The 17,631-nt window shown below is 41.0% G+C and overlaps 2 protein-coding genes across 9 annotated transcripts in view; one reads left to right on the forward strand and one right to left on the reverse strand.

Moving 5' to 3' along the window:
• GPSM2 (G protein signaling modulator 2) overlaps nt 1–5,528 on the forward strand; it is a 35,433-nt gene extending 29,905 nt beyond the window's left edge. For 5 of the 6 annotated variants that reach the window (XM_032696019.1, XM_032696016.1, XM_032696015.1 and 2 more), the window contains one exon: nt 1,897–2,804. In XM_032696019.1, the coding sequence (XP_032551910.1) occupies nt 1,897–2,250 (354 nt within the window). In that variant the 3' untranslated portion in view covers nt 2,251–2,804. Of the gene's footprint in view, nt 1–1,896; nt 2,805–2,834; nt 2,998–3,149; nt 3,368–4,829 lie in introns of those variants that run through there. The other variant, XM_032696020.1, reaches the window with a different exon arrangement.
• CLCC1 (chloride channel CLIC like 1) lies at nt 115–17,167 on the reverse strand. 3 transcript variants are annotated; one of them, XM_032696021.1, is made up of 12 exons: nt 17,054–17,167; nt 15,517–15,657; nt 13,658–13,753; nt 13,069–13,176; nt 12,030–12,251; nt 10,741–10,881; nt 9,958–10,051; nt 8,777–8,874; nt 8,546–8,692; nt 7,651–7,962; nt 6,892–7,138; nt 115–2,979 (listed from the first exon to the last, which is right to left on the reverse strand). In XM_032696021.1, exons 2-11 carry the CDS (start codon nt 15,646–15,648, stop codon nt 6,911–6,913), a joined length of 1,578 nt encoding a protein of 525 aa, XP_032551912.1. In that variant the 5' UTR covers nt 15,649–15,657; nt 17,054–17,167; the 3' UTR covers nt 115–2,979; nt 6,892–6,910. The 3 variants fall into 3 exon arrangements, with proteins under 3 accessions (XP_032551912.1, XP_032551913.1, XP_032551914.1); XM_032696022.1 differs by lacking the exon at nt 115–2,979 and adding an exon at nt 5,595–5,782; XM_032696023.1 differs by lacking the exon at nt 115–2,979 and having other exon boundaries at nt 7,012–7,133.
• Nucleotides 17,168–17,631: the final 464 nt, after the last annotated feature.

The raw sequence follows: 17,631 nt of genomic DNA on the forward strand, positions 1-17,631 counted from the left end.
GCCACGTGCCTCCCCTTTTAATTTAGTTGATTTTAGGAGTTACATAACAGCAGGTCTAACCATACTAACAAATAATAGTTGTGTTGTGTGGGTGTGGAGCGTGTGACACAGATAATGGCTGCAATGGCTTGTGGGAAGCTTGCTTTATTCACTGCACAAATAAGAAAGAATGAGGTCCTGTAGGAGCATCAAAGGAATTCCTTTTCATATCTTTATAGAGATGGTTTGAGGTTGCAGCGTGAAAGTGATTCAGAGTAAAATTTCTAAGCTTTAGTTCAGCTGTTCTGAACATTTTTTCTTTGGCTACAGTCATTTTATAGGCACTTAAAATATATGGGGTTTTTCCTTTCAGGATTTCAGTCAACTTGCAAGCCATCAGGAGCTTCAATATCCATCTTGAGTAAGGGTGCTATTGCAGAAATGCTGCACCTGAGTCACTGATAAGCAAAGCACCTTCCCCCCCAGGCTCAGAGAAATCTCTTGGAGACAAGAGTTCCTGATTAAAATCCCTATGTCACTCTATGAGAGTTTTCCTTCAGTTCTATCTGCCTTTCAATAGTGGGCTGGCAGTTCTACATGAATGACTCCAGTGGCACACTGAAATTGATATTTTTCCCTCCACACTGGGATATCTAATTCCCCTCTCTTCAAGTGAGGCAAAGCCTGTCATCATGTTGATCAAACAGGCAATAAAATCTCAAAGCACATGGACAGTGGGTACAGCTGAAGTCAGCGCTGATGCTCATGAGCCGCTTTGGGTACCGGTTTAGAAAGACTGTTTAGTCCAGGGTGAGGCTTCTGCAGGGAATCTCTAAGCTTTTGGCCACCGTCAGCTGTGTTTTCTTACTCTCTGAATCTGTTTATCTGGGATCACTTTTAAAATGTGTATCCTCTGATAGTCTGTGCCCTAATATACTGTTTCCTGTAGATTTTTGGCTTTAATCTACTATTGCAGTTTAGCACTTTAAAAAGGACTTTTTTTTAAGGAACTTATTGAGTAGATTCTGAAAATTCATTCCATGGAAGTCCTTGGTATCTACAGCAATGCACAACAGGAGCACTAGGGTTTCAGTGGACAGGATGCCATCTTCTTGGAGTCACAGTCTGTGTGCAGGTGCTCAGGAAGCCTTGAAAAGGCAATCCAGTAGGCACTGTTGCTGGAAGATTTGTGACTCTGTTCATGCTTTGTGATGTTGAATCAGGAAAGAAAAGGTTTTGTTTTGTTTTTACTCAGTTATAAGAGTCTGTCAGTTGTGGATAAAGCTATTTTGTGGATAATTCTATTTAGTTTAGAAGATATTTTAGGGAAAATCTGACAGGTTGACAAAGCTATCCCTTTTGATCTTTAGTGAAACAAGATGGTCATTCCTGTTTGCTCTTGTGCTGGCATTATTCTCCCTCTTCCTTTTCAATCTTTACTGAGAAGTTTGTGTCTATGAAGGACTTCAAGGAAGGCTTGTTGAGTATTTGGGTTGGTATAAGGGTTTTTTTTGCTCTGACACTTTGTAATATGGGGGCTTTTAATTTTTTTCTTTCCAGTTTTAAGAATGTCAGGTGGGAAATACCAGCTGTGTCTGCAGTTCAGCATTTACATTATAACTGTTTTTCCTGCACTGCAGTCAGCAAGGAAAACTTCAGTGTGTTTAATTAAATACACTATTTAATCACATTTTAATCCATCAGGTGTCACACAACAGGTCTCAGCCTAATCAGTAACAGCACTAACCTGCTCCAGCCAACTAATCCCAGGTCAAGTAACAGACCAAACCCAAAGTTTTAACATCCTTGTGGTTGGATGAACAAAATAAAGCTGCTTCATTTTGGGAAGGAGAAGCAGCAGCAAGTAAGAGGTAATTAAAATCTCAAGGCTTAATTTCATGACTCTTGTTTTCTTAGGTTCAGAACTGGAACAGTGAGATTCTTGCTAAACAGAAACCACTGGTTGCCAAACCTTCAGCAAAACTGCATTTTGTAAATCGACTAAAAGGCAAAAAGTACAAAACCAGCACCACTTCCAAAGTTTTGCAGGATGCCAGTAATTCTATTGATCATCGACTTCCCAACTCCCAGAGGGTAGGTCTGGTGAGCTGTGGAGATCATCACCTTCACTCATCTTTGTCTGATCAGAATTATGGAAAACACATTCCTGCAACTGTCCATTTCACTTTAACTTCATTTAAACACTGTGGCTCTGTAAAACATGCAGAATCTTCCATTCTACAGCTGTCTCATGGGTGGTGCCAGCTTTAAGCTTTTCCTAACACTGAAACCATTGTATTCTTCATGGATTTTCTAAAGTTAGAGATCAGCTTATTTCTAAGTCTCTTCTAGACACTGCTTCTCTAAACTTAACAAAATCTAGTTTCTCTGATTCAGGCAGTGGGAGATATTTTGGACATTTTAGATTATTGCACTCTTGACAGAACTCAGTTAAAAATAAAAGGCATTTGATCATAAACCTGAGGAGACAATGGAAACTGTTCATTGCTGTTCTTGTTGCTTTTCTTCCGTCATGGGCATTTGGGTTTTTTTCAGTGGATTAATGGCTGAGGAGGAATAACTCCAGCTGTACCATGATCCAAGCACTGTTTCTTTCCATGTGAGAGAATGAAATGTAAGGTATAATATATTACACCTTACAAAAATGCTGCCATATTGTTATATCTCCTGTTATGATAAATCTCTGTCTATAGAAAGGGATGACTAAAAAAATTTATTTTAACAGATTTCAGATACACAAATATGAAACAGGACTGGACTAAACTCTGATGCAGTTGTCCCAGCTTTAGGTACTCTTAAGTTCCAAATACCCCAAAATCTTTTCTCCTTTTCAGAAAAGCAGTCGAGAGACAATGGCAGATGAAGGGTTCTTTGATCTGCTGAGTCGATTCCAGAGCAACAGAATGGACGACCAGAGGTGCTACTTCCAGGAGAAGAACAGACTCCCAGCTGCTTCAGTGGCAAAATCCTCTACTCCACCTAAAACAATGCGAAAATGTAATTTTTTTCGAAGTAAAATCTGTATCTGACTTGGAGTTTCTGCCAAATGCCATTTTCAAAATGTATTTGCATGCACGACTCACTACAGAAATTTTTTCAGAAACATTACAGTTATTTCTGGGCTAACTTGTTTTCTTCCTGCTCCCCAGCCTTTTCCACTTCTGTGGTGTCCCCACACACAGATGAGTTTCTGGACCTCCTGGCGAGCTCGCAGAGCCGCCGGCTGGACGACCAGCGCGCCAGTTTGAACAACCTGCCCGGGCTGCGCCTCCCCCAGCACGACAGCCAGGCCGTGCTGGGGCACCTCATGGCCAGCAACAGCAGGGAGCTGGATGATGACTTCTTTGATATACTAATAAAATGCCAGGTCAGTGCTTAACAAAAGTTCTTCAGCTTCTGAGTCTCTGAGGATGTGATTCGTGCCTCCTGCTATTGAGCTGCTTGGTTACCATGTGATTTAAGATACATACTGATTTGGCAGATAAGGAAGAATATAACAAAATATTAGGATTTTTTCCCCAGGTTTCGGGGTTCTTTTACAATTTCTGTTTCTTGTTTTTATTTTTTTTTTTTAAATTATCCAGTGTCTAGTAAGTATAAATTTGGTATATATACCATGGTAACTATGTCAAGTAAAAAAAATGTATACTATGGTAACTATTTCTAGAAAAAATTCTTAAAAAGTGAAGGAAAACAAGTGAGGCTCTTAAAATGAGTATTAAAATAGTTTTTAAGTGTAAGGCACCAGGAATCCTATGAAATGAAATTAAAGGATTTAGTATTCAAGTTTTGGTGATAACAGTGGTCATCATTCCCATTATATTTTAGTGTAAATGATAGTTCATAGCAATATGCAGGTGAGATGGCTGATTGTCAATTAGAGCACGGTATATATACCACGTAGACCAAAAAGAATTTAATTAAAATGAGTTGATAAGCATCTCAAAATACAAAATTCAGATACTGAGTTCTCCAAAGGTAAGTATGTTAGCTGGGGTGAGAAGAAGCACCTGGAATTGAATTTCAATCTGATGAAATACCATGTTCTGTTTCAGCAGCTTATCTGTTTACTCTTTTGAGTCAAGCAAAGAATCTAGAAAGTAGTATATTTTGTCTCTTTAAGGCATGGAAAAATATTTAATCCCTTCTCATCATTATGGAGGCTAGTGCTTTAAACAGAAGCACAAAAGGGTTGTTGTCCTTAGAGACACTTTGCCTCAAGGATGACTGTCCAAGGTCCATCCAGCACTGAAAGCTTTTCCTACACTGACAGAGAATGCGCATTCCCAGCTCAGGCACAGGAGCTGCCGTAGCTGTTGCAGCCTGACCTGGTGCCTGTAGGAGCTGGCCAGGAGGGCAGTTCTGTGAAAGGAGCACAGAAACCATCCCATGCTCTGTAACTCTGTCACTGAACTGTTCCTGTCCTTAGTGTGGAGGTGCCTTTCAGTATTGCCTTTCCAAATCTGACACCAGTGGGGCCATTTTTTACTCCCTCTATAAGGAAAGGAAGACAACTATATTTTCTGTATATGAGACTACAAATACCCCATAGTAGTGCTAAAATTCTTCTTCTGGACAAAGGACATTTAAATCTCATTCTGCAATAGGACAGTTGGGGGGTATTTTCAGATACATACGGACATTTTAGCTTAACTTGCATTCTTAATAATTCATTTGACCAGTTTAGCTTGAAACAAAACTTAAAATTAAATCTGTATAATAGCTCTAAACCTGACAACAAAAGCTTTTATGAGTTTTTTCACTTATGTTGTTCATTTATTATATCTGTTCCTGTAAATATGCAGCTTTATCTCTTGATCTGTCTGTAGGGTTCCAGACTGGATGATCAAAGATGTGCTCCTCCAGCATCTGCAAAAGGATCCACTGTACCAGATGAGGATTTTTTCAGCCTCATTTTACGATCACAAGCTAAGAGAATGGATGAACAGAGAGTCCACTTACCCTCAGCTATAAAGGGACCAAATTCTAGCTGAAGACACACACACAGGAATGTACTGTACAGCAGCATCTTAGGTATTATTTTTGTTTGCTGGAAAAGCATACCTGCCTTTTTAAAGATGACTGCAATGAGTAGTTTTGTCTCCTTTCTAATGATCTTCCATAGAAATAGCAGCATCATCACACGTGTGACTGGTAGTTATAGAGTTGCCCCTGCTCATGCAGTTGGCAGCTGCTTTTATAGCAGTCTGAGATACTATTACTGTCTCTCCCTCTTAACTGTCTCTAGTCTTTCAACATTAATTTTTTCTCTGTCAAGGTTATCAGTGCTCATGTGTGGATTCTACTACTGTCTCAATCTAGTGTAAGACCTAAATTTTTATGTTGTTTTTAAAGAAAACTTGATTTCCCCCCCCCCCTGCTTTTTACCTCTTGAAAAAAAGGTCCTGTTTTCTTTTATACTTTTTTTAAAAAATAAAAAAATTGAGAAATAGCTTCGGTAGTTAGTCTGTCTTTGCAGAAAAACAGTTTGGAAGAAACAATCATTTCTATTAAAAAAATTAAACCCTGGTTTTAGTTCTGCTTAATAAAAAATAAGTTTTTTCAAAACATGATGGGTTTTTTTGGTAATAGTTAAGTGGTTCTTACATTAACTCAGCACAGTTTTACAATCAGGAGAAGTTTTTAGAAGTACTTCTTTTCAAGTAACAGCTGTTCATGCTGCTCTACAGATGGTGTGGTACAAGTCCATGCACCAGAGAATCACAGGGGTGGTGGACACTTGGCACGAACTCCCAGGGACACAGTGTAGTTCCTGCAGTACCTGAATTTCAAATGTCACATGCTATAAATGCTCATAGGCTGCTTATTACCTGACCTCAACTCCTTCTGCTCTTGCTAAGGATGTGCTATGCTGGGATAGTTCTGGGGAACAGCCACTGTAACTTCATTTTCCCTGCAGTAGATCCCGGTCCCGAGGCAGTTCTGGGGAACCCTGAGGGCTGTGCCTGGTTTAACTGTAGGTACCTTCAGTTAGAAGCCACTGATTTTAACAGCAAAGGTGGCAAACTGTTCACTTTGGGTATTTATAAATGATGTCCTGTTTTTAATGAAGTATTATGTCCCTAGAGAAGAATCTACAGTTAATTTTAGCTTCAGAGGGAAATGGCAATGTAAGAATAAACAGACACATAATTCAAACTACTTTACAATTACTGAAAGATTTATAAATATTCTCTTGCAGCTTTTTTTAGGCACTGAAATCTGAATCCTACTGAAACTAAAACTCCTCCCTCTGCTTATAAGGAGAAATGTCAGAATGTTCTTCAAAAATAAAAAACCACCAATCAGTTTATCATCCTGAGCTTTGATGCTTTTACTCTGCTTCCTGTTCCCTGTTCAGCTTTGACTTGCCCTAAAACCCATGTGACACATCAGCTTCTCACTCTTCAAATCATTAAACTAGGAGAAAATCAGTTGGCTGTCCTAAAACTGAGATGACAAACAGCCAACTCATTTTAAAGACTATAAGCCCAAAGATAGACCTGAGATGTCTATTTGAGCTGTGATAAGTGTTATGTGAATTACAGGAATATCAGTAACTTCCTTGAGGCTGTTGGACAGTTACCTGGCTAGGCTTGCGTTTGCTACATCAGAGTATCAGTGCTTCCCCACGGAGAATCCAATTTTACCCAAAACGTATTACACAAACTTGATTTCCAACAAGTAGCAACACCCCACAAGCCTGTTTTCTTGGCCACTTAAACATGTATTATTATCTTACACATTTATTTCAAATTCCAGACACAGTACCTGTAACTCCCCCAGATTTTACAACCCCACCTTACACCTTACTGCTGTTCTCTTTCCGACACTGTAGAACTAGAGCAGAATTAGCAAGTACATGACAACCAAAGATTAGACAACACTTACAGCAGAGCTCAGGCCTTCCTTAGTCTCCTTCCTGGGAGTCGCGTAAAATGCTCTTTTCCTTCTCTTCACGTTGCTCCATCGCAGAGCTTTTCCCTTCTAGGTTTTTATTGGGATCACAGTTTTCTCCAGCCTGTTGCTCTGCTTTGCCTGTCTCCTGTTTCTGCTGCTCAACTGCAGGTTCCTCAGTATGGTTTTCAGCTTTGAGAGTTTCTAGTCTATGAACTTCACACTCAGTGTACAACCTGTTCTGTAAAAAAATTAATAATAATTATTAATTAAGCAATCTAAAGTGACAGCATCTATGGCTTCAAGGGCACCTCAGCTCAAGGGGCAGAGCTCACCCAAAGCATGAGTAGTATAATTTTTTTCCCTGGGGTAACAGTGCATGTAAATATACACAATGTAGGGTATAAATCTGTTTTGAGTTTTCTCTAGTTTAGAGAAAAGTCAGCACTTTCCTCCCCCCTTCTCCTGGGGGTAATCATGAATGCCCAGGCTGACGTAAGTACTGATCTCTCAAAACTGAAGTCTTAAAAGAGTTTTAATTCAGTAGTTTCCTGCCAGTTAGCCATTGCAAAGTATTTTTCCCGAAAGAAACACGTCCGAGACAGCTCTACCAAACTGTTCTATCAGGAAACATGTACTTCCTTAACTCCTCTGTCCCCAGGATTTGGGTTAAGCTTGTTGTTTAAGTGTGTTTATCAGGTGACATTGAAATCTATTCAATTTAATCCCAGCTCAAAGAGCACCAGGACTAACATTAGGTTCTGGTTTGTGAGACTCTTGTACGCGTGTGTCCGGCTCATCGCTGGTCTGTGCCGTGTCAGGGTTCCTGCTGCCATTCGCTGCTCTCACAGTGAGGGGAGGTCTCGCAGAGCCATCTCCTCTGTCCTGGTGCCCTCTGTACACATACGGGTGCTTCTGCAAGTAATAGTCCTCTGATTGCCTCCCATTGTACTGCCCAAAGCCTATTTGGTCCTGTGGACTGTCAGGTGGAGGAAGACTTTTCTTCTGAGAAGATGTTAAGTATCTAAACGCAGACACTGATGATCCTGCACCATAGCAAAAAGCCTGGGGGAGGGAAAAAACCAAGCTGAACAAAACACCACATACTTGCAGTCTATGGTTCTCACACAGATATCAAAGTCAGGCATCTACAAGACCCTGAATGAAAAGCTCAGGTGATCAGAAGGGCTGCAGTAAAATTCAAGCTTTCTGCAGTCTGACTGCACTGCAGGAACTGCCACATTGGGTGCAGTTCATTGTTGGTGCTACACTGAAGATGTTGAAGGTTTTAACTCAATGCTTTTGTGTACAAAATGCCAATTATATGCATCACTGTGTAACGACACAAAGCAGAAATGGGAACTGAGCTGCAATAAGCTGTCATAGAGTCTTAGATTTTAAGCAGTTTAATGCTATTTTATCCCACTTGGGGAGAGGGAGAGAGTTGTGTTTTGAATACAAACTTGGCTGTTTTAATTGCTAAACCACCTGTACTGTGAAGCCTTGGTCAAGAAAAAATTGCCTTGTAGAAGTAATTTCATCTGTGTTAAGTAAAAATAACAAATAAATAACAGATAATAAATATAAATTAAAATAATATATAAAATATAAAACTGAGCTCTTAAACGTAAGATAAATGTATACAAACCAGGACAGCCAGAGCCATCATAATTAGTACTGGAACCTGCAGAACGAATGGAATCTCCTTCATTAGTGCCTTGATGAATTCACCAATACCTTGTCCTACATGCTTCAAAGGCTCAGTTACAAAGTTGGTGAAAGTAATTGCCAAGGCCTAGAAAAATACAAACAGAAAAACAGTGTTGTCACACAAACAACAAACATCAACATGAATAGTCCCTTTGGACTTGGCATGTACCTTTGTTGGTGGAACCAGCAAAATAGGATTTACAAGTAGAGTTTCATAATACTTCTGACAGGGATCGTCCTGTAACGTCCATGTGCTTCTAAACCATTCTGTCAAAGCAAAGACATATTTTTACAACTTCTTAAAAATATATTCTATGACACAGCAGTAGTAGAGAAAGTAGCATTTCAATTATAGATGTAAGAGAACTCTTCTAGATGCGGTTCAAAGCTCAGATTTATTTTTACAATTCTGAGATCAGCTTGGCAGTGTAGTTTATCCAGTCATAGAGATGCAGGAAGGAGAGGGAAGGCTAGAAAGAAAAAAGAACCTGAAGTTCTCCCATGCAGAGTCAAGAAAGTTCTCTTTATTTGATGAACTTATTCCCTAGAAGCCTCAGGGGAAAGAGTCTCATCTGTGAGAACAATTATCTAGCATAATGTGTGCACAGCTACTGAAACAGTACCATTCCCAGTGTTATTACTCATCTGCAAGTCTGCAAATGAGATTAAAATTCTCTGTTTTGCTTGCTAGATTTCAAGGGTCTATTTTATTTACAGGCAGAAAGTCTCACTTCTTAAGGGAACTTTTACATTATAAACAAGTCATTTACAACATCAGTGTTTCTGTAGTTTGGTTTTACTGCAGTCAGAACACGAATCATTGAAATTTGTCATAAACAGAATAATCAAAGTCAATAAATTACAAAGGGAAGACCATAACAAGCAGTCCTTAAGAGTTGCCACCAGTCATCTACCAGCTATAGCACTGGATACTAATTACAGCTAATAAAAAAAAATCAGCTTTCTCTGTAAAATAGTAACATTCGAGTAAGCAGCTACAGATCTAATTCCTCCAGTCCATTGTACTCACAGGCCTGGCAGATGAAAAGAAAACAACCCTTTTCATGAGCTCTGCCCACCTGTCTTTGGTAAATGGCACTGGATGGTTCTGGGGAGGGGAGCTGGGAAACAAGTTAAAAGAAAAAGAAGGAACACCGTGACATGCTCCAAGTACAGTTTTGTGATCAGCTCTCCTCCAAAGGCCTAGAAAAGTCTAATGGAACGGAAAAATCACAGATTCATGTATTGAAGAAAATTCAGTGTACTACTCATGAAGATATGTGACTATCCTTGGATACTGTTATTTTGTGATCTTAAATACTATTACAAAATAACGAAACAAACAGTTACCAAAAAGACTTTCTCTCCAGTCCAACTTCTCAGCACAGATGTTATCAAAGTGCCCCATTTTCGCAATTTCTGCTTGATGCTGTGCAAAGGCCAACTGAGGGGAACACAACGACTTGTGAAACAAAGAGAACCTGCATCCATGCAGCACTGCACCTCAGCTGTCCCTGTCTGCTCTTAGCCAGCTTGGGATAATCCTCCATGTCAATGATAATTTCCCCATTACACCCCCCTGGAATGGTAACTCCCCATGTAAATATATATTAAGAAAAGTTTGCTAACTAAACAATTTAATGGAGTTCTACTCCAAGAACCTCCTGGGAGTGGACAAAATCCATGATGATGGCTACCTCTGAGTTATCCTCCAAATGGAGTCTGAGACTTTTGCCTTGAACTCGTATCTTTGAATATTGGAGTTTAGTCCTTTGGCAATTCAAACACAGGGAATCTTCAAAAAGAAAAAACTCCTCACAATATATTTTCACATAATTTTTCTACCAAGCTGCTTTAGTCAAAGGTCACATCTGCCTTGCTCACACAGTGAAATCAGAGTTCTAGTACTCTATGAATTTTGGGCACCTCTACTGTAGGATAAAGTTCTCAGACTTTCTTTTGTTCTTTAAGCCTAACACACCCATCAGCATGCAAAATAAAATGTTAATCCCTTTATTTATTTTGTGGTTAATTAGAAGCTTTATGTAAACTACCTAAGGGAACTAAATAACCTTAACTTCCTCATAACTCTAAAATTTTAAGCCTAAAAGACAAGAAGATTAGAGACCTTACCTTATACAAGTAAAGCCAATTCCATGCAAAACTGATGAAAAAACTTATTAACAGAAGACGTTTTAGCTGAACAAACCAAAGAATACGTGTCCAGAGCTCTGTAGCTATTACAGTTACAATGCACACTAAACACAAGAGTAGCTGAAAAAGAAAAGAGGAAAAAATTATGATCCAGATTTGGAATTTTCCAAGCTTACTGCCAGTACACATGAAGAAACTTCTAACTTTTGTTTTTGCTAGTGTCATTTACACAGTTTTTCCTTGCTTTCACAGCACATCTGTGCAGTACAAGGCAGAAGTTTCATGGCATTACTAGTCATTCCTATCACAGCCTTACACTGCAGTTGCTCATTTCTTTCTTGTGATACTTAGTTATTTCTTCCTTTATGATGTTTATCACGTTACCTACCACACTTTTAAATTATAAAACTGGTGTCAGTCACTGCTTGAGTATATGAACCACAGAACAACTGCTGTGCCAACTCCTGCACTTTGGATAAGAGACAAAGTTACAGTTTGGGTAAGAGCAGCAAGACCTCAGAGAAACACTTTACAGTCTCTGCCATCGCAGGACCCCTAACAGTGAGGTTTTGCTACCGACAGACAGCTCACTTTTGTGATTTGGCTTCCATGGACCCCTCAAATCTAGACAGGCTCCTTTCAAGATTATGTCACTATAAAACATCAGCATATTCTGAATTGTAAAGCTTTATTCAGAGAGCTTCAGCTTATCTGAGATCCTCAGCTTAGCACTTTATAATTCCATAGTCATGCTCTCCTCTCCACCACTCCACAATTTGTTCCATAAAATTCACAAGAGCCTGTAAGAGTTCAAATATATACTTGTCTCAAAGCAAATATATTCCAACTCCTGCAGAAGCCAACAACTTCAGCATCTACTTGAACAAGAGAGAAACCCAGAAAATCTGTAATGCACAAAATGTCAGTTCTAGTGATAAGAAAGTGCTAGAGCCTAATGAGTCAGGCAGCACAGATATAAGACAAAAAGAAGAGAAAAAAAAGCATAACAGAAAAAAACCTCAAAGCTACAGTAAGAAAAGATGACCACAGGAATAAAAACCTTGAATTCTTACTTAAAATGAATACATCCCCTCTTCCTTCAGCAACCATGAAAAAACCCATGACTCACTGAAAGTACAATGGAAAGAACTGCTTTCCATGTGGAATTAAGATGGTTATATTATATATATATATTCACTGACTAGACTTCCCCAGAGAAACTGGAGACAACTGCAATCAAAAACAACAAACCCCCTTGATTCTCTTACCAAAAACAAATTATATAGGTCAATTCCAAAAGTGTCCTCAAATCTCCAGTGCCAAGCTTGATAATCATGGTGCTTAAAATTGATCAAAATATCACTGAGTGCATCATCCATGGCACCTGGCTGCCAGCTTTCCTCATTGAGAAACCTGAGGATCTCCAGATATGTCTGTTTTGTAAGGATGATCTCAGCGTCGTAGTGGACTTGGCCCACATTTTCATCAGGCTGAATTAAAAGCAAAGCAAAATAACGTTAAAAGCTGCTCATTTGGAAAGAGAAGTGCATCCCTAGGCAAAAACCTGATTATATACCCTTCATGCTGTACTAGAACCTTTCTGAAGCAGACTGCAGGACGAAAACATGGGACAAAACTATGATTCTGTATCCTTTTTGTTCATTCTTCTAAACACTCAAGTTCAACTGGTTTGTACTCCTTCAATTCTACAGCAATAAACTAATAAAATGCAGTTAATTATCTCACCTGTTATTAAAACTTTAAAACCATGGCTCACTAACAAGTAATAATGATGTACATGCTATGGGTGCCCCTATCACACCTGGATAATACAGACAGAAGCTATTAAATACTGAAATAAGAAATTTCGCATTGCTAAATATAATGTTCTTTATTAAATATTAATTTTGCTTACTACTAAAAATTAATTCTTCTCTGAGTAGAAAAAAAATCTCCATAGACAATATAATAAAGAGCCCACCCAACAAGTAAGTACCATACAGCCACTCCAGTTTAACAACCATTAATGTGAACTGAACAAGGTACTCCTGTAGCTGCATCCCAGCAACAGATATTTAGATACATTGAATTCACACAGCCTTCCTCTGGATGCTTTACATATCAAATGGCAACTGAGCAGTACTGGATGCACACACTGCTATTACCTTTTCCTGTGCCATTCAGTTCCCTTCATTTTAATTTAAAATACACCAGAATAATTAAGCAATACTTGATAACTGTGAAAACCATATAAAGTAGTAATATGAATTCTAATTAATTTTTTTAAATGACTGTTCAAATACTTACAAGGCCAAGTTTTCCAGCTTCATTTAAAATTTTATTCAAGTATCGCTTAAAAATATAAAAGCTACGGCTTTCCTGTGACTTGGCATTCCTCTTCTCACATTCTGCAATCTGCAATCAAGCAAAAGACACTTTTATTCACTTTGCTCAAACCAGCTCATTCATAGGAGAAAACCTCCCCCCCACTAACACATTAAACTCAGGATCAACAGGGGCACATTTTTTTAGTTTAGCAATGATCCTGTGATTAGTATGCCAGATAAAAAGCATATGCAGTTACTGAAAATGCTGCTTTCCATGGGACTGGCCAGCACTGAACAACTTGAAAACAACTGGGCAGGTTCCTTGGCTTTTGGCAGCATGGTGTGACATAAAATATTTTAGGAAACAGATCGTGGAAGGAGAGCAACAATTTGGAATTGAATTCAGACCACTTTCAGTCTCTCCTCTGAATAAAGAGGTTTCCCTACATAAACACAATCTCTCATAAATTATGCCAGCAATGCACCTGTTCTGTACTATCTAGAAAAAGCACTGTCAGAAAGCACAAACTACTAAACACCGGAAAATATTCTGGAGTTCTGTTACAAACCTTCTGTTGCAGGGAATCTATTGTCCTGGAACAACTTGGTGAGTTTTCAGTACTGACTGTATCCACAGTCTTATCCTCAGAGTCATGATAGTTTGCCTAAAATAACAGAAGAAAACCACGTATTTTTAGAATCTGATAATTTGATCAAACATGCCCTGTTACAATTCTATTGTCAGATCCCTTTAAAAGGAGCAAAGGAGCTAAAATCTGAGTGATCTTTTCTGCTAATACTCTCCCAGTGATACTCCATCTGCCTCTCTGCTGTTATTCTAGGCTCCAGATGGACAGCTGCTTTAAGTTTATGTAAATGCCTGTTGCCTTCAAAAGGTGAGGCTTGTCCTCCCCCACCTGCCCTTTCCCCTCCTTAGAGTGTTGGTGAGCCACACAGAGCATCAGATTAGATAACTGGACTGGCTAAAAACTGACTCAGCAAGCAAAGGGGCAGCTTCCAGCCAGACAAATTCCCAGCCCAGCTGGCCACGCAGCCAGCCAGACTGCAAGTAAACACAGTACCCCGTTCTGGGATGCGTGCCTTTCCTGCCACATTCCCTCTTTGCTCCAGAACACTCTATGCTTTCTGTTCATTACTCAGACCCAGTCTTAGCAGTGCTGCTTCTACACAATCAGGAGTGGACGTTGAGGGAAGTCTCCAAAAGGAAGCACAACTGTGCACAAATCAGTGACTCATGCTGAAACTAAGTTTGGTTTGGACTCAGACGGCCTCCACAGCCTGCCTACCTAAAAACTCACTGCAGAGCAGAAAAGAAATCCTGAAAAGATGGATTAACCCAAAGCAGGCATTTTTCTCCTTTAAGATGAGAAGTTCTATTTTTGTGGGAGACAACAGTAAAACTACTATGTTTTTTATAAAAGCTGGAGCAGTTGGGCTCCAAGTTTAAAGACTCCAAAGTTTGCTGCTGAATTTTAGGGATGTTAATGACTATCAGGTGGACTTGAGGCAGGCGGAGGCTGAAGAGGAATGTTGTGGAGAGAAATAATGCAGTCTGCATTTTTTAACTTCAGAAAATTACATTCTGAAGTGTTTAAATAGTATCATTCAAACTTGAAAGCTGAATAATGACAAAAATCAAAGGTGCCCATGCAACCAACCACAGTTTACAGTGCCATGTGTGCACATACGTATTTGATTAACAACATGCATCTATGTAGAGTCCATCCCTCACGCAGGACAACTGAGATGATTCACCTTATTAAAACTAGTTTTTTTCCTACTTCATCTTCTCCTAAATGTTCACAAATCACTAACAGTACAGTACTCAACCCCTATTCTGATCTTCCTTCTGAAAACTGATGCCTAGCATTACAAAACACATTGTGACTTTCACAACACTCATACAAGAAATGTGCTTTATTACCATATTGCTGTGAAACTGGTTAATTAAAGTAAAATGCAACCATAAACTCCCCCAACTGTTATCAGGTAGGAACTTGATTTTCAAGATATTTAATACTATACTTGAGAAACTAGCAAGAGCTGCTGAACCCAGTACTTCTCAGAGCAGTAACTTGTGGTGCCACAACCCGCATAAATCAAGCACCACCTGCAAAAAGACAAAAAGCCTGGTTGCTGTGACTGGATCAGTGTGCAACAGAAACTCAACAGGACGAGGTCCTGAGCTAACTACAATAACATAGATCACTATTTTTTTCCTTGCAATTTTAACCATGCACACAAAAGACTTTTCTGTGAATGGATTCAGATACAACATAAGACGACCTTAAAAATATCATAATTCTATCATTATCTAATGTCATCATTTAAGAGCAATCTTTCAACAGTATGTGGCTGAAGGACTGTTTGGGAGAGACATGTATTCATACACCCTTTCTTTTTCTACCTTGTAAGGTCTTCTCATTGTTCCTGATGCCGCATCATAATTGAGCATATCCGTGGGGTCAATCCATTCATCTTCTTGAACTTTACTGCTCCCTACCAGCATAACTGCACACAATACCAGAGGGAACAGCATCCTGTATCACTGAATGTAACTGTAACACGCTGTATGAAAAAAAAGCAACAATCTTACATGAAAGATGTATTCTCTGATGCTGTTTAAAAACTCAGTTCTCCATTAAGCAGGTTAAACTTCGCTTCCCTCTTTTTTTCCTCCCCCAAGGAAACTGCCAGCAATAATATGCACCAATTAAACTGTACTACATAACTGGATCGATATAACTGACCACAGATATCAGCAGGTGTAACACGGAGTTCAGGGTTGCTAAATACAATAAATCTGTGCAGAACTCCTCCAGGATTCACAGCCAGATCACAAGCCCAGTTACATGCAATAACTCTCTTAGGTGCAAAACAGTGTTATTTGGTAAGCAACAGAAACACAGGCTCTTGGATTGCTGCTGCTACATAGTGTCTACAGGAGCACACCAACACAAAAATATGAATAATACAGGTGACAGCAAATACGTGACATTGGGAGCTGACTATCTAGGGCTAAAAGCACGAGCACAAACACAAGCTGGCCCTCTGAATTTCCCGAGGAAGCACTTGGTACGGCCGAGTGTTCGAGCCTTACCCAACAGGCATCCCTACAGGGAAGAGATAAGCACAGACTGTCGACAGTCCCAGGGTACAAAGGTGGAGTCTCCCCTGACCTCCCATCCCTCATAACCTATATTTATATGGTTTTCTTTGAGGGAGGGGAAAAGGTAGCGTTTCAGTTGATGTCATTTCACGTTTAGGTGGTTTGAGTGACTTTAGTCACACATGCAAAGCATGTACAAGTTTTACTTCATTAGCCCACGTGGGGATGTGAAAAGCGACACGTATTTTCGAGTTAATAGAACAAAGTTCAGCTTTTGGTCGGTCACCTTTTAGATCATTCCTCTGGCTTAGTTCCCGTTGGCGGCATTGTTTTAAACGGAGCATGGCCACACCACCTCCGTGCGGCTCCATCCTTTGTCCCCGGGCTCTCTGAGAGCGACACCCCGCGCTCCCCCAGCGGTCCCGCTCCTAAGGGTGCAGAACAGCTCGTCCCCGGGGAATTACTGCCACCGCATGCACTCCTGCTCGCTGACCTTTCACATTATTTTCCCACAAAGGGTCCAGTACACCCGTCACGCAGAACAACAATCAAGGCTGGCCAGCCCTGCAGGGGCACCCCGGCCCTGACCGGGCGGGACGCACGGCCTGGTGCCCTCGGGGCGGCTCCGCCCGGCCCCGCACAGGCCGGCGCTGCCACCCGGCCGAGCGCTGTAAGCGCGGGCAGGGCCACAGAGCGGAGCCACGGCCGATCCTCCCCCGCCCCGGCCTCCTTTATCTCGGCAGGGACACCGCGCTCTGCCGCGACGAGCGGCCCTCCCGCCCCTCGCTCGGGCCCAGACACGGCGCAGGCCCCGGGCCCGCCCCGCCCGCGGTACCTGAAGGGCCGCAGGAATCCCGGCGTGTTTACCCGGCCCGGCGCCGCCCCACAGCCGCGCTCCTCTCGGCTCCTCCCGGCCCTGCAGCTCCCCCGGCCCGGGGGGCCGCCCCGCCCCGGGAACGGCCGCGGAGCAGCGGCCGCGGAGGCACCGCCCCGGCCCTCAAGCGCCGGCTCGCGCTCAGGGCCCGCCCCGGGCCCGCCCAACCCCGGCCCCGGCCCCGCGGCACCGAGGGAGCCCCAGCAACTCCCACCAGCTCCATCCCCGCCCCTCTCCTCCGGTAGAGGGAGGTTTGGTTCCTTTCGAATTGCCTCCAGTCCCAGACAGACATAGAGGAGGACCTACCTTCGCTAAATGCGAGCTCAGTCACAAGACGCTGTGACGTAAAACAAGGGATGTAAATCTAGATCTGCTCTGTAAAGACCGAAGCTGGAATAAAATTAATGGCAGAAGACAGTATTTACATAGTTGTAGACATTAAGTCTGCGAGCTTTGTCCACAGATAAACAATTAGAGGAACACTATTTTCCTCCAAAGCAGCATTATGTATGAAATACAGAAAAATAAACAAGATTATT

The sequence above is a fragment of the Chiroxiphia lanceolata genome, chromosome 9, assembly GCF_009829145.1.
Source record: "Chiroxiphia lanceolata isolate bChiLan1 chromosome 9, bChiLan1.pri, whole genome shotgun sequence".
NCBI lineage: Eukaryota > Metazoa > Chordata > Aves > Passeriformes > Pipridae > Chiroxiphia > Chiroxiphia lanceolata.